We start from the raw sequence: 22,287 nt of genomic DNA, 5'->3' as shown, positions 1-22,287 counted from the left end.
ACGCAGCTTGTACTAATGGCACACAAAATGCGAAAAATCGAATCACAAATGTCAAGCATCAAAACAAAATTCGATTCTTCGAAATGGTGTTGGAAATATACCGCATTATATAATAACATCCGATTAATCGCGAAAATACAGTCGCCCGGCAAGCGAAAGACCCGGGTTCGAGTCCCGGCCTAGCAAGACCGCGCTCTCGATATTTTTCTCTTTCTGGAACGAAAAAGATACGCAGATCTCGAACGCACGGCGTCCCGCCGCCACCTAGTATGCCTTCCTCTTTCTGTGGTGGATTCCCCATGGCGCATTGCGTCCAAGCACCCGGGCGCTGCCAAAAAATTGGTGTCGACCCCGGGGCTTATTTGTATTATTTGCACCGGATGAGGAGGGGCAACGGTGGAGACGGGCATACATGGACAGCAGGTCTTAAAGGATAGCAACCTTTGACTTTGAGAAACTGACAGCTGTACCATTTGGTACAGTAACATTGTTTCTCTCTGTAGTCGCCGTGCGCTCGGGATCGCGTCAGAAATGTCGCTTCCGAACGATATCTCTGAGCGTTATCTAGGAAGAGGAGAGTGTCGTGAGCGTGGAGCGTCAGGTAGCTCAGTGATTTAGAGCAGTCGCCCGGCAAGCGAAAGACCCGGGTTCGAGTCCCGGCCTAGCAAGACCGCGCTCTAGATATTTTTCTCTTTCTGGAACGAAAAAGATACGCAGATCTCGAATGCACGGCGTCCCGCCGCTACTTCCTAGTATGCCCTCCTCCCGCTGTATTTGCATGTATATCTTCTAAGTACTTCGAGAAAAATCAATCAGACACTTGTATCATATTTATAGCACAAATAATTTAGACGCAAAAACTTTTCTTATTCTGCAAAACGTGAATTTAATTATAAGATAATATTCTGTAGATAGAAATGTGTGATGTAAAGTCTGTTTGTTGCTCCGTGAAAAAGGATTGAGTTGTATTAATATTTACATTAATGGCTATATAAATATAAGCCACAAAATTAGTTCACTCAGAAGACCCTTCCGTCCACCTGTCTGGCTTGGCAAACAGGTTCAAATCATATCGTTGCGCAACATAAATTTATGATTTCACCTTCGCAGTCATGTGCTGTTTCAACGTGACGACCTCGAGACTCCGAATAATCCTTTTTGTTAGAAAAGAATCGTCCGTTTCCCGTGTTCGGGGCTTGTAAAAAGCATACGCCGGAGGCTTTCCTTCACGATACATACGCAATCCCTGACCTATAAAGGGCAACTCGACATGCGCGGTCTTACACGTCACTAAATGCTCGGCTCCACGTAGGGTATGCGTGTTATATGCTAGAAAGGACTGTATTATTGTTCTATTTCCGTTGGAAATCGAAAAAATGATTAATCCTCCAATAACAATTTTATGTTGGCAGTCAACGTTCACGCTCATGCGTCGGGATTCGCAACGGTAAGTCCACGTCGTGTGCAATCTATCGCTGCTGTCGTCGCACTGTATCGAAGACACGGCTCTCCCGCAACGTATCCCGACGCATAACAAAATTCCTTCGAAATGTCACACGAAGTCAAGGTACCGCTGCTGTCAACGACGAAGCAGCGCGCGTTGCGTCACTCGCATCGGGAAAAGGGGAAGCACCATTAATGCGCCTACGTAAAATCAAGCCGAAGAATGTTCATTTCCTCGACACAATTCCCGCACCCCCTGAACGGCGTGCTCACCGCGGCCAGGTAGATAGGCACGGTGACATGATCGGAGTCCAGGGAGTGACCCAACGATGAAAAGCGTGAGGAGAGTGGGGTTTGCAAGCCGACGGAGTGGGGTCCAGTCGCGAAGTCTCAGGTCTTCCACCAGTTCTCAGTCCGCAGAAGAACGTACTGGCAGCTAGTAGTGGTTTGCCGCTCCGCTCGACCGCCCGTGCATGTGTGCGTGTGCGTGGGTGTGGGTGTGTGTGATGTGCACGCGCGCGCGAGCGAGCGCAAAACGGGAAATGTGTACGTAAGAACGGCTTTCCTGTGCGCATGGCGACGTGTTGGTCGCTCTTCAGGCCCGTTTCATCAGCGCGTCGCTCATTTTCAGGCCGCCGGTGGTCTTCATGTGCGAGACGTTGATCATTCGAGGACACCAAGTTAGCTATTGGCACGAGCCAAGAGCAGCCTCCGCCATTTTCGCCGTCCCCGTGAGAAGCCTGATGAGACCCACCGGTGTCTCGCATAGTGGTTCTCGCGGCTGACGCTTACGACCGCGCCTCTAAATTCCGCAAACACCAACACGCGACCCGCAGCGAAATATTGCCCATCATATTATCATCGTTCTGGCGACGTCACCGTTCTGGCGGTCGTTTCCTCATTAACGCTCGTCACTTGATGTTTGCGTCGAGCTGGCCGCGAGTGTACATGTGCTGAATGTGCGCGCATACGTGTGACAGCGGGTACACGTGGAGGTGCGTCAGTGAGAAACGGCGGCTACGACGACGCCACTGTATGTGCGCCGCATACCAGTGAGGCCCCGGGCCCGGTATCGCGAAGAAGGGGAATAGAGAGAAGTCTAGAGCTAGCTGAAAGGAAGCGACGTTGAGACGGACAGAGAAGGGAACGGGAAAGAGGTGCGAGGGGAAGAAAACGTAAGAGCGGCAGAGAGACAGAGAGAGGTACGAGAGAAAAAAAGAGAAAGAACGAAGCGGCCCGATATTGGTGGGGGACTCGTAAGAAGGTAGCCATAATGGCCTGACGCGATCTCGAGCGAGCGGCTACAGCTGCTGTGAAATATCCGCGCCGCCGAGCTCCTCTCGCTGTTGCCGCGCGAGCATATTTTGCAACATCGTGCGGCGACGACGTATACGCGAAGGTACACCGCCTCTGCCGTCTTTGGAAAGCGACTATACCAGAGAAACCGGGTGGAGTCCCATTCGCCGCTGTTACGCGAATGTGTCGTGTACTTTAATACACACAATGAGTTCTCGTGTCACGTTCGTGATTCGATACCGCGCGTAGAAAGCAGCAAGCTGCGTTGCCTGGTAATTAACGCTCGAGTAGATCCGACTCACGATCGTGATCTCCGGTTTTTGTCCGTGCGGTTAAGCCCGGTTAAATCCCGTTCGATAAATCAGTCACGTATTGTTAAAGATGAGGGGAGCTAATCAAGATACAGCAACACCGTACTGTCGGTGTAGAGTACTCTACCTGGGTAGCTCGGTACCTCATGCGAGCAAAGAGGGCCTCCTGGGCGTCCAGGAGCCTCTGAGGGAACTATACCCCGAACAAGGTGCATTGGGTGCACGTGGGATCGACTCCTGGCTGAGTGTGTGGAGCAATGGTCTGCTGCTGGAGAACGTTGACGAACATCGGAAAAAGGTCACACGATTCTTTCCCATCGAGGCGCTCCATTATTGCGCCGCGGTGCGACACGTTAAAGGTGGGAACGGCGATGCTTCCAACACGCGATTCCTGCCGTTGGACTCGCCGTTCGCACGAACGCCCAGCGCCAATCACCCGCCCTTGTTCGCCGCCGTGCTGCGGAGGACGACTGGCATCAAGGTCCTTGAATGTCACGCGTTCATCTGCAAGCGGGACATGGCGGCTAACGCCCTGGTAAGATGTTGTTTTCACGCTTATGCAGACAGCAGCTACGCGAAAGGTCTAGAGCCGTCGTCGGCAACGACCAACGGGGTCATGCCAGGTCATCAGTCGAACAATAGCCTGTACCATACCCTGGGCGGTTCAAGCACTACCTTAGACAGTCCTCAGGCAACCCGTCTGGATGCGACATCGACCGACGACCTCAGTCTGTACAACGGCGACGAGAATCACAAAGTGTGGGCAAGGGGTCGCGATGAAGTCGACGGTCTTTATCAGGAACAAGGCACTCTGAGAAGTACCAAGGGATCCAGACCGCGTCAATTAGTCGCACCACCGCCGCCACCTCCACCACCACCCCCTCCCGCTCAACCGTTGTTACTCGAGGAATCCGCCTCCTCATCCGCGCGAAGAAAAACCAATAAGAAACTCAAGAAGATGAAGAATCGTTCGTTGCACGAGGATGCCTTGCAGCAGCAACAACAGCAACAGCTCCTACACCATCAAATGCATCAAGGCGTGTACACCAATGGCCATGGGCATCACACTTTGGGCCACCCCATCAGGCAGCAACACTACCATCCCCATCCGCTACCACCCAGCAGTCGATCTGTCGCCGGTACCTTAGCCAGACCGGCGCCGGTTCTGTTGGTACCAGCAGCCACCTTACCGCGGAAAAGCCATCATCACCCGCGCTTAAGGCCCATTCCGGCGGCAGCACCCATAGTCCCAGTCTATGCTCCTTTGCCGGTAGTACCGCCATCCGCAGCACCAGCGGCTGCCATTTATCCAGCGGGCTCGTATGGCACCGCTGGAAACAGAAGCAGAAGACATCCGGAGACAGATAACTCTACTTTAGGCACGTCCAGACGGTTAGCCGCTTCTCATGCCGACCTCACCGTGCCAGAAGTTGCACGAGCGGCAGACAGTCCGGAAAACGAGTCTCGTTTTGGTACCGGGATATACCGGCGGAAGGGTCACCTGAACGAGAGAGCCTTTTCTTACAGCATTCGAGCGGAACACCGAAGTAGAAGTCACGGCAGTCTGGCTTCCCTTGGCTTCAGCGCCCAGAACGGGAATGCACTGCCCAAGGAAGAGAAGAAGGATCGCGAAATCGCTCAACTGGTCGCCGGATTGAATCTTAATGAGGGACCAGAACGAACACAGACCTCGAATTCGAGGGGAGGGTATCCCAATCATCATCAACAACAACAAATGCAACCGTTGCCCAGGCCGAGACCCCGTTAGAATCATTGCTCAAGACTGACCTCTTTTTTAGTGGTTATCTTGAACTTCCTAACTGATCCAGAGTGACTTTTGGATGTCTTTCGGAAACAGAAATCCTTTATTCAAAATATCGCAGTGTTTTTCGTAGCCTTGGCATTAAATTGACATATTTACTTTGTAAAATGTTTTATTTTACCAGGTGCATCGTCGCAAATTTGTTCACCAATTACATTACGCGACTTGCCTACCCTCTTTCGTCACAAATTGGAATATCATAAACAGGCAAGACGTGTCGCGTTCCTTTCACGCATACCACTGGTTGTCGACAATCACAACGTGAATTGTAACGAAAATCTTCCGTGGAATTCTCTCTTCTTTTATTATTCAGCGATGTAGACAATTGCTCGAAGTGAGTTTTGCTTTTTTTCCGGTCGAATGCACTGACGCAAGAGCAACTTCGTCTAGATTAACAAATATTTTATTGCGGCTTACCTCTTCAAGCGTAACACCTGCGATATGGTAACGAACGATTTTATGTTCCGTCATTGTGTCACGTGGAAAAGATTACATTGCGAAACGTTGCAAGTATATAGTTTTTGCCTGACAGTGTTTCTCTCAGCATACATGTATATCTTTAGTTTTATTCTCAAATAATTCCATTTCTCAAATAATTTTCGATCACAATTCCGTTTTTAAAGAAAGAAAGAACACACTTTGATTTCTCTCCTCGGTTTTGCCGTTTTTAACTTAATTTCATATCTGGTGGAAGTAGCTCATTAAACTAGATGAGTATTCTCAGATGTAAAAATGAAAAATCAGTGAAATTTCTTAGATCATACGATGACATAACACTACGAGAAACATAATGACCTTCTCGTTGCAGGACGAGCCAATTAGGCGGTAATTATTGTCGCCTTATGAGAGAGCAGTTCTGCTGTCTGAAGCTCATTAGACGAAAGAACGTAGCATGGAAGAGAGACTGCCGTGTGTTGTTTCCTCTGTGAAAACGAGTCGGAAACTTGGTGAAAAGTCCCAATGTCGTCGACATTGAAAGTAATTCCTTTAGCCTTTCTAATATCTGCAAATACGAATAAAACGCCTAATAATAGCTTCTTAATTTTGAATCAAATAAATGTTCTTAATTTCTATAATCAAATAAAACTCTCGTCTCTTTTCTCAAGTAACATTATTCTGAAAGAGAAACAATTTACTCCATGAGTTTCTTCCGTAAAATTTATTATGAAATTTTTTCTTTTTTTCTTTTCTTTTTATATTTTCTTCAAATTTCGAGCTTCAAAAATAATTGCCAGCCATGTATACAATAATCTTTCGAAAATGCGTCAAGAAAAGATCGCGACTGCAATGTTTGCATCCAAAACAAAGAAAACATTCATTTATATAAAGAAAACCAAAACATTGCGGAACGAAGCTACGTACATATCCAAAAAAGTTGCGAACAAATAATGGCAGAAGTATCATTCTTGATCATATGCATGCATATGCGTGCGCCGCTCCATTCAGACACTTGTAAATTCATCAATTTCACCAAAAAATGCCATCAAAATGCTTTAAAGACGTATCTTGGCCTAAATGAGATCCAAAACTCGGAAGAAATGCAAAAGAAAATTGAAAATTTGTAAGTTCTACATAAAATAACGCCCTTAAAATCGGCTGTATGATCGCACACATGCGACATCAGCTTCGATTTACATGTATCGGAAAAGAGAATTAAATAATCCAAGTCATAAACTGTGCTACGCGAAAAGTAGATAAAATCAATCAGGTTGTCACTATTTACATTAGCATTCGCAATACGCCGCATACATATTATGTCGACCGAGAATACAGTGTCCTTGTTTATGACATTTTACGGTCACTCGCGTTTGCTGAACTTTTATCGCAATGCATTATTATCAACTTCGTAAGAACGCGAAAAGAAGAGAGAAAGAATAATATATAACAGCCTTGCTGATATCGGCGTTGAGCTTATAGCGTCCAAGAAAACAATTATCAAACAATAGGTCGTATAAGTGTGTCGTATCCTAGTTATCGTGTGTTCGAACAATTTATCTTTATTATCACCGACCGAACGATTACACGTGATGTTCAATTCCAAAGTTGTAGCGAATCACTTCGGAACTGGTAAAATTTCCCTTTGAATGCAATTAGCGCGCTTGACATTTCGCGTGTACCGTAAAGAATCTTGCATACAAATATTAAAATTCCCTTGTGTGTTACCAATTTTTTATTATTATTTCAATATAAAATTAACAAATAATTCATGTTATTATTTTCGTGACGTTTTAATATGTTACATTAAAAGCGGCTTCGTAACTTAACAAGTTTTGTATGTTATCTAAAAACGAAATTATTTTGAGTTATTTCAACACGATTATTTAAAAGAATCAATTTTTTTAAAAAGTCACTTTGATATTAATAAAAGTTAAAGTACACAATAATACACATTAATACATAATACATATGTATTTAACATATGTTTGTGTTATTTCAAAACGTTATTCAACATACGTAAGTGCTCAAGTAGCACTTGTAGTATTAAGATTACACATTTTATATTCTAATGTAGATTAACATATTATAAATGTTAATTTTACTGAAAAGTTATGTTTTTGTCTTCTTACAATATATACAACATGGAGCGTCTGTTGCAACATATGTGTATGTCTGCAGTCAGACTAGAAATAGTGTAGTAGATAAAGTAGACGACTCAAGAAGTCAGATTTCTCAAGTTTAATTCCATCCGTGGCCAGTTTTTCAAACATTAAAATTGATTTAATTAAATGTTACATAATTAAGAAGATTTTATAGAGAAAATTATAGAGATCTCTCTTGAAAATAATATGATAAAAAAGAAGTGGGAATTAAAATATTTTTGTCGTTATAAAAATAATATTTTTTTTATATTTTGATATTTGACATTATATGTGAATTTTATACAAAATTTTTTTGAAGATAGTGTTTGTGTTACTTTTTTACATAATATTTTGTGTTTTTCTAACATCCGCTTTATGTTAAATTAACATGAAAATTTGAATAGGCTTTCTGGGACTTGCGGATGTAACGTAAAATGGAGGAACAACTCCATCGTGTATTGGCGAGAATGTTCTTTTGATGATAAAATGACTGTGCTGTATTATAAATCGCGCATTAATCTTGCAGGCGATAGCAACACAAATGCGCTCACCGATTAAAAATACCTGATGCGCCGACGTTCTTTCGCGTACACGTCAACGGCGACGATCTTAATCGTTCAACCGCTGTAATTAACACTCTCGTTTCTTTCTTTTAATCGCTTTACCACGGTTACACAATTGACCGATTCTCAATGTCGTCCACGAAACTCGCCTAAACGCGATTGCTCAAAATTTGAGAGGACAGTCGCTCTTTTGTCATTTGATAGTAAATGCTCGCTGAAGCTAAAAATAAGTGATGAGCCGCAAGGTTTTTAAATGATTCATGTACATATTAGTATTCGGTAAATAGCGATCAGCGCACTACGTAAGAACAATTATCTGCCATTACGCAAGTCGGACGTAGCATTCAAATGCTCCACGCAGAAGCGTTTCTCCTTCGATCGGCACTTCATCGAGCGCGTCGATTACGAGCGATAAAAAAGGACTTTGCCTTTCGCCACGAATTTCTCCGAGCGATGCGATAGCTGTTACGTGAGAAAATATCGGTGCAGAATTCAAGAGAACGAAAAAGATCCTACGCATTTCTAGTTTTGCTAAAATGTAATTAAAATTTGAAATATATTATCACACGCGCGCTTCTTAAAAATGTGAAACAATTGAAGATAACTTTTTAGTGATATTCCTCTGGCACTTTATTGCGAAAAGAGAAAGAGAGAGAGGAAATCTTAGGTAAGCTACCAATGCGTCACTTGCGACGCGAATATTACATAATCGCCACATTCGCTCCAAATTAGCATTCAACTGGAAAAATAGCATGTAAAACAATTCGTGTACGCGATCAAGAACAAGAGAAACAACTAATTTCGAAAAAAAGAAAAAGAATCAAATAACTATTAATCGATGCGTGTCTTCGAGCGGAAAATTGCAACAATATGTAGGCATCGCTGATATGTCACCGCTGCTTCACGGCGAAAGCATTATGTGAAACGAAAGGCAGCAAACGGCGTCTTTTCGAAACGACACGAGTCACCTTTACGATTGTTTCAGTAAAAAATAGTAGAAAAAGAATCGTGAGTCACATCGTCAACCACATATCCGACGAGCGATAAAACGCTATTTCTCTCTGTCAACAGATTACCCGAGTGAAAAAAGAACACGTTTAAATGAAGATGTGCCAGTGTAGAGGAAAAAAAAGAATTCCACGCCACTGATTATTATCGCGCACACCGGTCGTACCGCGAAGAATGCACACCGTATTACTCATCCAATTGTCGTTACCACGTTGTTTCCACGCCAAGGCTGCTACACGATCATAAAGTTCCCTCGGTCTTTTTTCTTTTATCCTTATTTCTACCACGTGCTTTTCCCGGACATTCGTCCGATCTCGCGTGAAGATAAAATAAAATCTCTGATAAAGCAAAAGTGCATCCACTATTTTTTAACGATATCGGATAAAAATCATGGTGTGTATATATATATATATATATATACAGGGTGTCCCACAACTGGTAGAACCCGTTAGGGGTAGGTAGGGGATGCAATTTGGAACTGAAAGTTCCTCTTCCATTTTTGAATCAGACAATTAGTTAATGAGATATTAATCAATTAAGTCTACCAATTCCTTAGCATCCTGAGTGAATGCTCAGGGACGTAAGACGTGGACTCCTCAGGGGCCCTGTTTGTCTGTTTTTCTCCCCTTTTTGTACACACACACTAAAATCATTCACAATACTCAACCACCGACATGCAAAAAACATTTAAGTCACCCGCGCTCTCGAAGGAAGCATACAACACATGCCCTCCTCCTCCGGCACATAAAGTGCAATTACTCCGCTCACTTGCACTAAAAATATTCAAATTATCTATGCACTCATAACCGCACACAAAAACATCCATACATCACCCCCACACATTGAAAACTTGCCACCCTCTAGCCCCGGTCAGGCACCCATCCACACATTCACTCACTCACTCATTCATCCATATTTATTTCTCTGTGATACAAAAAAGGGAAAAAAAGTCAGACTCCTAACAATACAGACAAGCAGGGCCCCTAAGGAGTCCATGGCGTCTTACAGCACTAAGCGCTCACTCGGGGCGCAAAGGGATTGGCAGATTTAATTAATATATATTAATTAACTAATTGTCGGATCCAAAAATGGAAGAGGAACTTTCAGTTCCAAATTTCATCCCCTACCTACCCCTAACGGATGTTTTACCAGTTGTGGGACACCCTATATATATATATATATATATATATATATATATATATATATATATATATATATGTATGTGTATATATATATGTATGTGTATATATATATATATATATATATATATATAATATGTATATATATATATATAGACACACATGCACATATTGCTGTTGTAAGTACTGAAGTAGAAAGTGAGTGTGAGACGTTCGTAAGCTAACCGTATTACGTGTAAGTGCATGTGCAGCATATGTACGAATACAAAAAAAATACTTATATATATGTATATTTATCTATACTTATATATGTATATTTACCAAATAAGCCAGTCACAAAGAGATAATTAAGTGAACATGCCATTAAAGTGTGTGCGGGAAGTGATCCTTGTCAGCGTAGAGTGCAATGTCGTGAAAGAGAGAGAGAAAGAGAGAGATGAGAGATGGGGATCCGTATTTGTAGTTACGACTTTTAGCGAGATACGGAATCTACTTTGCTAGAAACGTCGCGCTTTCGAGCAAAATAGTCGGAGTCGAGAGTACAGGGTGTGCAATTGGAATTTTTATAACAACGAACTTTCTGTACGAGCTAACAGTAGATGTTTAAGGCGAATTTCGACGTTGTGGGCATATCACGCTTGCTCGGACACGAAACGCGTTATTTCATTTACGGTGCATATATTGCATTACATGCACCATGCACGCGAGCCTTCCCGCCGTCGATGTCGTCGTCGTCGTCGCCGTCGTCGTCATCGGCGGCGGCGGCCACATTCCGTTCTCCCGTGTAATTTTCAGGGTTAACCGCAACCGTCGTACGCGAGTACTCTAGTTTCAGGATTGCAACAAACAACCGGTAGAATGCAAATCACCTTGATTGGTAGCTTATGTGGAGCACGCTTTCCCGCAATAAAAAAGGGCTTTTCTGCCACTTTTTTTATTAATGCCGAACGATTCGAGATTTGAGATTTCAAACGTTTCGTCTGGGAAAGTCTGCACGTTCTGGCTGTATATATGCGAAAAAAATTATTCGATTATTAGACTGTAACGAATTTCCCTCCTCCCCCCAAAAAAGAATATGTCGGTGAAAGAATATTGAAGTCGTTTCGCCTGTGTGCGCGTGCTCGAAAAGAGGTTTCATCTCGTTAAAACGGAAAAAATAGAATAGTGAAAGTATCTTTGGGTATTTCTATTCCCTCTGAGAATATTATGCCGAAAATGTAATTATCGGATTTTCCACGAGAAAAAATGTACCGAGGAAGGAGCTCGTAATGTCGCTCCTTTCTGCGAATAGGGTAACGGCTTCATATTTTTAGCATATAAGCATTCCTGAGACTGGCATGCGATAATATGAAACCCAACGGATTCAAAAGCCGTTCATACTTGAGCGTTTATCGTTTATCGTCGGGGAGGATGCAGCCATACTTTTAATATGAAAAATGTACTATATAAATGTAGGATACAATAAAACGCGAGACATATGGCTGACGATTTGTAATTATATTAGAATTGGTATGTAAACGACGTTACATATGTAGTATAAATGCTACGATCAGTAGTATAGAAACAGTTACAGCGTTGGTTGTCTCGTAACTGTAAAATCCTATCTCGACTCAATCGTCCTGCACATTCAAGCAAAATCACTAATCGTCTTCCATGAAGTCGAGGTCTATGCATATGTTCGTACGCCAAATATACCGATTCGATATATCGGTACCGATGTATATGTACCGAACAATGTATTGATTGTCTGCGACGGTATATTATACTGAGAGAAATTATCCGATAAAAAATTAACAAACGGATATTTCCGATCAATTTTTATATTTGTTTAGGATATCCGATTATAAATTTAATCGGATATTTTCGATCATAATGGCGTTTCATCAGATAAACCAATCAAAAATTATAAATCGATATCTCTCATCGGATTTTTTGATACAAAAATTCGTCAGTATTTTGATCGAAAATATCGATTTATTAATTTCTTATCGAATAATTTCTCTCAATATAGGGTCCGATTATATCTTTGTTGTTCAATGAGCGCAGCCTACGGAGCTGACTTAAAAGTCACACAGTGGGAGAAACAGAAAAAGAGAACGCGAGTACGACACAATGATTTAGACAAACAACTTACCGGGAAGTTCAATAACATATTTCGCATTTTCTCGTTACTTTCCTCACTTTTTCGGACTTTGGCGTCGAGTTGGGAATTGCGTTTGATTCCTTTCTTTCGCGCATTAACGGTGTCGTTCGCAATTAACTCGTGTTTTCTCTTCATTTCATAGTTTATCGTGTCCCGACTTGAAATAATATGGCGCGTGAGAGGCCACGTTACCAATCGATCGCATAAGAGGACACGCATAGCGGTACAAGGAGCGTGTACAACAGAACATAGTGCCTTCTCTTTGCTTCTTATCGTTCTTCCGCCGCTTGAGGTGGCCGCTACTTAGGCGAAACAACAACCGCCGGAAGAACGGTACAAGATAAGGAATTATCTTGCGTTTGAAGGAATGCTAATGGCATCCGAATCGGTGCGCCACTACCACACGGATCTGCGGCTTTCCGTGACTTGCGTTTTGTGCAAAGCGCGAAATGAAAAAATGCACGGCCACTGCATGGAGTGGAGCGCCAACGCGTATCGTAACATCATTGTACGTCAATGAGTGTACCGTAAATTGCATGGTGTGCATGCATAAATATGTGCCCGTGCGTGCGTGCGTGCGTGAGTATGCGTGCACGCGAAAGCGCGATAGTTCGTTCGAGGACGATTGGGTCGCACATAGGGACGTGCGTGTTATTAATTGTCCTTTTTTTCTTATTAACTCTCGCGTCTGAGACGAGCACTGATAGGAATGTGCCATCAAGAATGCGAAAGAAGACTCATTAAATTTATAACTGCATATATATACATATATATGTGTGTGTAACACATACGGTACGCACACATGGAACGCGGTGAATGGCGAGGAACGTGGACGGATCCTTCTCGCTGAGAGAAAATGTGAAAATATGCGATGTTGCGTAAGCCGTGTACGGAGACGCGCTTTTCCTCGGCGACGAAAGTGCAGCCGGCGCCGTAATTGCGTCTCGCGCGAGCGTTTCCGCGTGTGCGTATACATAGATTAATGTCATTAAAAGGAATACGCATGCGAATATATTGTACACGCGTCTCTTTTGTCCTAACAAATAAATATACCATTAACTATGTAAAGTATAAAGCTCGTCCAAGTGAGCCGTTCGATATTCTTTCACACCGCTCTCCCTGACAACGATCCCCATACAACGCAGGTGCGTTCCGAAAATATTCGGAGGATATATCGCAACTGTAGATTACGTATATTATTTACATATTTAACATATGCACTATATTTTACGAAGAACATATAGAGAATATTCGTATGACCTCCCAGTCGAAAATGAAACGTAGCTTGCAGGAAGTTAATTGTGGTATGCTTGGACTCTCTTTCTGAACGCTCCAAACGTGACATAATCAGTTTCCAGCAAATTAGTGACTGCTTCATTTTCGACTGCCAGCTTCCTTAGTATGTTTTAAAAATGTCATTTGGCACATAATAGATATATTTGAGAAATATATTCAATAAAACACATTTCTCAAATTTACTTTTTATGCATCTAGAAATGTTCTCAGTACACATTGAAGAAGTGATCAGTCGGGACATACAGATATTCTCAATACGTTCTTAGTAGAATATTGTATATATCTTGAGTAATTTATACATAATACACGTAATTTACTTTTGAACATTCTCAAAATCTACCAGTACTATATGAGCTTGTATTGGCGAGTTGTTGATCTCTCCTCCGATATTATTGCGAGAATACTTAAATTCACAATATTAATGAAAAATTCGAAAGTATATTTATATTATTAAATTTAATAATCGATAATAATATGTTTTCTCTTATTAGCTTCTTTAATCAATGTTTTGTCCCACACTGAGAGCAATTATTCGATAAAAAGTTAACAAATGGATATTTTTGATTCAAATATCTTTATATTCGATCTTTATATTCTTTATATTCGATTAGGATATCTGATTAAATTTAATTGAATACTTCCGGTTATAATGGCATTTCAGATAAACCGATCAAAAAATTATGAACCGATATTTTTCATCAGATGTTTCCTGATCGGATACAAAAATTCATCGGTATTTTGATCGGAAAAATCCGTTTGTTAATTTCTTATCGAATAATTTCTTTCAGTGCAATATGACTATAACATACAGATTCAAAAAGAAAAAGAAAGAGAGACAGAATGAAAATATTCTATTGTTAAGGAAAGCGATTACTGAATTCTTTCCTCTTTTTAGGTAATAATTATCAACAAAACAACATATTTTATTGATAATAATCTTAAAATATACTGACGGCAAATTTGAGAAAAGCTTACTCATGTACACAAAAGAAAAATTTATTCTTTTTACAAAAATATTATAAAGCTTCATCGAATAAAAAGTTAGACTCTATGTAAGCAAGCAAACCGAATTTTTGTTTTAATATCTTGAACTGAAATGCTAAACTTACTAAAATTTAGAATATATTTTGAGTAGATTCGGTTTATGATGAACTTGTGATAAATTTGCGAATATATAAACTATAAGACACTTGAAATAAGTAACATCTATTTAAATACAGTATGTAGTTAGTGTGTGAGGTCATGCGATTATATGTCCATGAATTTCAATAGCAGGCGACGTGTTGTACTCGACGGCCTTCACGTATCGTCGTCCGGCAGATCAGCGTGCGACCTTAACATTCCTAAATTCTTCTGATAATGTAATATAGCCGCGCGATCGCTGAAAGCTCGAATTACAGTTAGGAGGTAGTTCCGCGATTTACAGTTAGTCGCGTACGTTCGCGTATGAGCGTTACACGGGAGTAAAGAAATTAGGCCAGGGACGGAATTGGTTTTTAATAATTCACCGATCGCGCATACCGTCGATGCAATTTATATGGATTTAGCTGGCTGATTATACTCTAATGTCTCTCGCAAAATTAATTTCTAACGGTGCTGATATTAATATAACGGGCGATCGTTCCTTACATAAAGTGGCGAGCACATTTGTATGCGGCAATTCTATCGCAATTGTCCCATAAAACCATATAATATTGATGTCTTCCTACTAATATCTGTCCTGAGTACGATAAGATACGTTAACGAATATACAAGAAAGTATTTCGAGTAACGGTGAACATGAGCGACAATCAAGACTCCGTCACAAAGAGTAAGATTAATCGATGATAAATATAATGTTATTCCACATAATATAATATGTTAATTCGACCAAGACATATTTCCATCTGAGAACTGATTTGCTTCTCGTCTCGAGCGACTGCTAACTTCGTTACTGAATACCACTTGCACTTCTCCGTTTTCTTTTGTCTCAAGTGGTGACAATGGGTCCATCGAACGTTCCTTTTCGAAGGAAGCAGACTGTGTAATTGCATCACGCACACTGCCGCAGCTGCGAGCATGAATCTAGAGTAAGAGCAACGTGAATAGGGTCGCGGAGGTGCACCGGCGAGGAGGAGAGACGATGGGAGGTAAGATTCGGAGCAAGTACAGCAGAGGAGGCCAAGAGTGTACGGTGGTGGTTAACGGACATGAGAGAAAAACGAAGGACCACCGGTCAGGGCAGTTGTATGATAATGACATAGCGGATGAATTAATATGCGCGCCGTGTTGTGCCCGAAATAATATCTGGTGGCCCTGTTCAAGCGGTCTGAGGCCTGATTTACTTTCCATGAAGGAGTAATACTTTATTGTGCTCGCCGGTAGATGTCAGAGACTACACCGTTCGGAGACGCGGCGGTGACTTTAATGAGTGGGCGAGTGTACGCGTCTGGAGCCAACTTTAGACGATTGTTAATTTCTTTTTCTCTTTTTATGGAATATTCAAAAGTTATATTTGAAAGTAAAAAAATACTAGGAATATCTTACACATTTTATATTTTTCATTTTACTGTCATGTGGCATATATATTTTATGCATCTCAATTTGACTCGTTTACGTTTATTTACATCCCATGAAGGTATTAATAAAAATAATAAATATACTTACAAGTGTGTAGGATAGAACTGTGTACAAAAATGATCGCAAACATTCATTTAAATATTTTATTGTATTGCAAATATAAATAGAAACACGATAAAATTTTCAGTTATAAATATAAACATTTATAAAAATAAATATAAAAATTTATAACTTTTCTAAAAATTAATAGAAGAAACTTTAATACTGTAGGATTTTCTTGTTAATACTTAAACCTTTAAGAAAAAATTACATATTTCAATTTGTTAAGATTAAAATACCAGATATATGAAAATATATCATTTTTTAAATAAAAAATAAATAAAATAGTTTCAAATTTTTACGCTATTGATCTATGTATTATATATATTTATAATACATATTTTATTAAAAATCTTAATAAAGTTAGTATATTTCACCTGAGTTTTTCTTTTCTTTTTTATTCGTGATTAAAGTTTAACGATGCAGAAACCTTGTTCATATATAATATATAGCCAAAAATAAATAAACTATTTATCTTTATAATACTATTTGTATATATTACATTTAATGTAAAGAACCGAAGTATGATGGAAAATCATATTTACTTTATACTTTGATATCTCTATTAATCTGGCATATTGAGATCAAAAACAACTTCATAGCAACTTTTTATTTTTGTCATATGATATTATTTTTATTTTGATTATTTTTATTATATTATTTCTATTTTGATCATTTTTATTATGAGTTTATTTTTATTTTTTTTTATTTTATAACTTCATATTTGCAAAAACTAAATCTTTTTAGTGCATAAACCAATTTTTTCTTATTCCACTAACTTGCAAATAATTTAAAATTAAAAATCAGGTAGAGTTGAAGATGATCTCAGTGTATCACATTAGGGTTAAAAATAATTTTCTATATATATTTATCTGTAAGTGTACTCTTCGAAGTACGATTTCCAAAATAAAACTTGTACACATTAAATGGAAGTGTCCACTTATTAAAATAACATTTCGCAATTTTTATATTATTATTATTGTATGTAATTATTATTATTTGTTAGAATAAGAAAAAAGTATACTTAGCACTGAAAATTACTATAATTTTAAAGACATTAACTATTTTTCCGCTCAGTGCTTGTAAGTAAAAACACGATAAAAACACGATATAATTTTATGTTTCGCAAAGTAACTGCATACAATTTCAATAACGAATAATTATTTCCTTGTACTTAAGAGAAAGAGAGAGAGTGCAGCTTAGATGTATTATCGGTAGGTGAGGCGCACGGTTGCGAGATACGGACGGTTTCATAATTAGCTGATAGAGAAGCAGCATTTAAACACGGAAGTCCGCGCCTACAAGCGATTGGATGAACAGCTGTGAAGCCTGTGCCTGCGTGACAAATTGATAGTCGCTAATACTTCCGCTTAGGGTGCATCCTTTTAAGCGCTTTTAAGAGTTCCACGCAATCATCGCGCGGAGAGATTTCCGGTTTCGATTGTTGGTATAAAGAAGAAAGAAAAGGAAAAAACAGCAAAGGAGAAATGAGGCAAGACGTGATAAGCGTACATAATCGAGCGCGACTGGTCCAGTGGCGCATTTGTGCACGCAGAAAAAAACCGGTTTATATTAATTTCGGCTGAAAGTCACGAGGTTGCCATTAACACCGAAAGAAAAGTCCGTCCCGATTCTACTTGCCGTTACAAAATTAGAACAATATTCTAATTCCCTTAACCGCGCCAACGTGCCGATTACCGTCGTACCTGTTCTCTCGCAGCATGCGCACATGCAAAAATAAGAAGATCTAAAGTGCACAGTTGACGGACAGATATGGAGTGAATCAACAACCGGATCGATAAGTCGATCGCGAGGTAGCAACGCAACGGCACTTCGATGGCGTGCCAGCTCTAATCGGCGGAAGTATCTGGTCTAAACGCGGCATTGGGGAATCTTTAAGGAACGAACAGATGCGATATTGCCTTTGTGAGGAAATTGGCAGCCGCTACCTAAGCTTCCCGCTTAGGCTAAGCGTGACTTCGGCTGCGAGGCATGTGCCACCTGTCGTCGACGCGCTGATCGAACGATACCTGCGAAATAGCATGATAATCATGCGATGATGATTATGCCAGCTCTATCTATAACGGGTCTTCATCGATCCCCGACGAAAACGGCAGCGCACGCAGCTCATTTTATAAATTTCCGGCCAGTGAGATGTGTCTTTAACTTGGCGCAGGCATTTACAGTTGAGTCAATGTTTTATTAATAATATCCATGTAATTAACCTACTACGCAGTCTATCTTCTCTCTTTATCTCCCCCTCCCCCTCTCTCTTCCTCTTTCTCTTCTCAGTTTGAAGTGTGCTGTTTAACACGTACAGGAAGACAGATGTAAAAACTTGTTGTAAAAAACAGTCGCAAGCGCTAATAGGCGCGAGCGCTTCGGTAACGGTCCACAATTTCGTAATGCATATAAAATGAAAATGACGCGCTCAAGAATCAGCTCAAGTATCTCGAATGAACGACTTTCTCACCGTTGTTAGTCACAAATTAATAGCAACTGCGTGCTCATACGTGATGCATCAGTGATGCATTCATTAAAACAATGCGCGAATGAAAGTAAACCGCGACTGTACGTTGCATATAGCGAAGCTTAAGATCGCCTGACAGTCAAATTTACGAGTTTTTTTTCGCCCTTCCATAAAAATTCCTGAATATACATAAGTAAATAATTCTATTTGCATATTTATATTCATTATTCAGCGCGTATTATCGTAACATTTACTCATTCTAAAAGTGATTTAAATTTTCGAATACATCAAACGTTAATAGACTAAGAGCGATAATTGTTGTGCGATTATTTATTTATGTTCATTTCATTTATCGCATCATCCACTAATCCCTTCTAAACAAGAAAACATACTTAATATTCAAAGAAAAAAATGATCAAAGAAAGCGGATCGATGGGCAAACATAATGCTGAATTGGCTGTGTTTTGAGATATGGTGGGAAAGAATGAGACGGACGTAAAAGAGCGAGCATGAAGCCGAGCAAGAATAGACGGAGAGGGAACACCTGCATAGTTGAAATAACAGTACTCTCACATCGGTGCGACCGGTGAACGCCGTCGAAGCGCGGTACCGTTACCGGTTACGACGTTACCGCAGCGAGCGCACCGGCGACGGCAACTTCCAATGCTGGTAATCGGAGGACCCAGACAACGCCATACGGTCCACCCTACTGCTCATCCATTGCTTGTTTCTCTCTTTCTCTCTCTACCTTTCGTTGTTCCACTCTTACCTGTCTTGTCTATCGATCATCATCTTCTTACCAAGTTCGTCTTACCGGTCCTCTTGACTTCGTTTGACAACCCACCTCGGGACCATCGCAAGGATATCGGTCAAGTACGTGCGGAATATGCAATACCCATGAAAAAATCGTGTCCTCGTTCTCTTTCAATCATCGAATAATTTGTGGATGAAAAGGGAGAAATTTATTTGCGAGGTTATTAACCCCTTTTGAGCCATACATTTCATTTCTCAGTAAGGTTTTTCAAATTTGTTATGTGGAGGATTTCGGGATCTCACTGATTAGAAGTTTGAAGTGAAAAAGTTAAAATTCGAAATGGCGGGTCCAATATGGCGATTATAAATTTTTAAAATAGGCAACATCGCTTTTAGTAATTTCATTTTTAACATTATCCAGCAATAACAACGACATTTCTTCGATATGAAAAAAGATATCTATATCTTTGATAAGAAGCTTTCAGCAAACATATTATGAATATTTCAATAGTTTATTGTACAAAATAGATTTTATAGAAAATTTGGAAAAAAATATGTGAAATACTATTAATTATTCTTAATAAATAATTAATGTTTCAATGTATCAATTCCTAATAGTTGTAAAAATAATTTTTGTCTAGAAAAAATTATTTTTCTTACTTTAACTTACTTATAATAATTTAATAATGAAACACTCAAATTATTTTTTTACTTATTTTTAATCTTTGTTTTTTTATGAAAGAGAGAAAGAGATCGTGCATGGTGATAATACAATCGACTATATCTGCTGATATAAGTTAGTTAAAATCACTAAAAACGAAGAAAAAATAGGTGGGATGCTATCATTCCTTTATGATTCAAAGAGTTAAGTAATTGTTCTCAGTGGTAAGTTTTCTTTTAAAAAATATAGGTAAAGCAATAATATATAAAATTAACCCATTCACATTAATAATATTTCCAATATAATAATATTTTCTAAAATAAAAATCTAGCAGATTTTTCAGATTTGAGCAACTTTGAAATACCATAACTTTGATGAAAATAATTATTTTTGAACACATTTTTTTCCAAAGATATAGAACAGCCTCAACTATAAGATAACGTCATTAAATTGAAATTTACAAACAAATTTGCGGTATTTTGAAATTTTTCTAAATTCTTTACGAAGGTAAAGTAAGTGAGCGATCAAATATTCATTCAGGTCTTACAGACCTAACATTGTACGCAAAGGGTTAAATAAAATTTATTTTGTATAAAGGATGCATGTATGAAAAAAATACTTTGCTCAGCATGATTTTGCTTTTCTGAAACATAAATCGATCAAAAGGCTACGTTTTATTGTTAGAACTTCATACAAACTGTACAGAGAAAAAATTTAGTTGTATTAACGTGAAGTTTATTTTTAACGAACGAAAACCAATATGTTTTGGTTGAAGAATATAAAATTTCTGACATTCTTCAACCCAATTTAGTTCCAAGAAGCAGGATTCTTATTTTCTTTAATTAAAATGCGTTAATACGCGTTCATTATAATCAAACTTGATGTTAATACAACCAAACTGTCTAGTCACGTGATAAATAAAATAATAATTGATGCAAAAAGAGCATATATTCTCCTAACGTGATTGTTACGTCCTTACCATCCAAACTTGTTAATCCCTCTCTCTCTCTCTCTCTCTCTCTTTCTCTCCCTCTCTCATTTTAAAATTCAAAGATAAAAAGAAACATGTCCGACTAATCAGACATCTCCCTAAAATAGCAGACGAAACAGGTGGAATTTCTCATCGGGGAGGATGATTCTCCTCGAGTAATAGCAAATATAACAGCGAAGGAAGAAAGCGTTTTATATCCGGTCGGCGCACGGTATCGTGGGCGTGCCGTGGTCCGATTTATCAGAGTGTAATCCGTATCAGAGCAATGAGATTTCCGGGCGGCCAACGAGAGAGTAGCCGGTAGACGCGTTCGCAATGGCCGAGAGGATCGGGAGAGGGCCTCTCCTCCGTTGATCTTCATCCTTCTCCTTCTCTTCGTTCCATCGCGGAGGCGCCGACTCACTAGCTAGAGAACTCGAGTCTCTCTCGCGGAACATCCCCGGCAGTTTCACGTCGACGGTCATCCGGACCGACTCGACGCGGCCAAGGTCGACGCTCGCCGAGAGGAACCTCGTCGTCGCGATTGTGCACGACGAAGGTCACCGATAAGCGTGGCAGTGAATATCGGCAAATACATACGATCATGAGTGTAACTCTCTCGATGTTGTGCGAATCGATGCTCTCACGGGTAAAGTCAGTGCGCCGATTCTCGTGACAGACTCTCCTGTACACCTGACGGTGATATGACAGCGCCAATTTATCGGATGAGACTGATCCGCACAAAGGTGTTGGTGTCGCGAGCGCAGAGCTGGACGGCTGAGTGTTACATTGCATCACATTTCACGGGTCGATGACGAAGTAGCAGGTACATCTCGCGAAAATTCTGCAGCTTTGTATTACGGTACACCGACTTTATGTTACACGTAACATTGCAGATAAATCTTAAATCCTCGAATTCATAGATATTTCATAGATATTCGCTGATATAATAATTCATAAACGTTAGTCGAGCTATTTGAGTCTTTAACGCGTTATATTCTAGCTTGAAAACATTGCGAAAGGCGCGTAGTAGGGTGGAACAGGAAATTATGAGAATTTCTTTTCAGTAGAACTATGCCGCAGCCGATTACCGATTTTTCTCTCTTATTTTTATTGAACAACGACGGTTATTAGGGCACCTTTAAATCAACACGCGAAATAAGACCCCCCCCCCC

The 22,287-nt window shown here is 40.1% G+C and overlaps 2 protein-coding genes across 3 annotated transcripts in view; both read left to right on the top strand.

The window, feature by feature from the left end:
- The first annotated feature begins 1,868 nt into the window (after positions 1-1,868).
- On the top strand, positions 1,869-10,190 carry LOC116847567. The gene has a single exon (XM_032822669.1). It carries the CDS (start codon positions 3,121-3,123, stop codon positions 4,816-4,818), a length of 1,698 nt encoding a protein of 565 aa, XP_032678560.1. The 5' UTR covers positions 1,869-3,120; the 3' UTR covers positions 4,819-10,190.
- An 11,364-nt stretch (positions 10,191-21,554) lies between these two features.
- LOC116847563 overlaps positions 21,555-22,287 on the top strand; it is a 17,595-nt gene continuing 16,862 nt past the window's right edge. The window contains exon 1 of one of the 2 annotated variants that reach the window (XM_032822662.1): positions 21,555-21,938. The gene's annotated coding sequence lies outside the window, so the exon portion shown is untranslated. Of the gene's footprint in view, positions 21,975-22,287 lie in introns of both variants that reach the window. The other variant, XM_032822664.1, reaches the window with a different exon arrangement.

This window comes from Odontomachus brunneus, unplaced genomic scaffold, assembly GCF_010583005.1.
Source record: "Odontomachus brunneus isolate Ranch 3 - 2012 unplaced genomic scaffold, Obru_v1 Obru_scaffold_080, whole genome shotgun sequence".
Classification (NCBI taxonomy): domain Eukaryota; kingdom Metazoa; phylum Arthropoda; class Insecta; order Hymenoptera; family Formicidae; genus Odontomachus; species Odontomachus brunneus.
Note: the sequence above shows the minus strand (reverse complement) of the source record. Positions and strands in the feature narration are given on the sequence as shown.

Bases quoted from the DNA above. Each gene is read 5' to 3' on its own strand.
- LOC116847567 (XM_032822669.1), top strand. From the start codon at position 3,121: ATGAGGGGAGCTAATCAAGATACAGCAACACCGTACTGTCGGTGTAGA.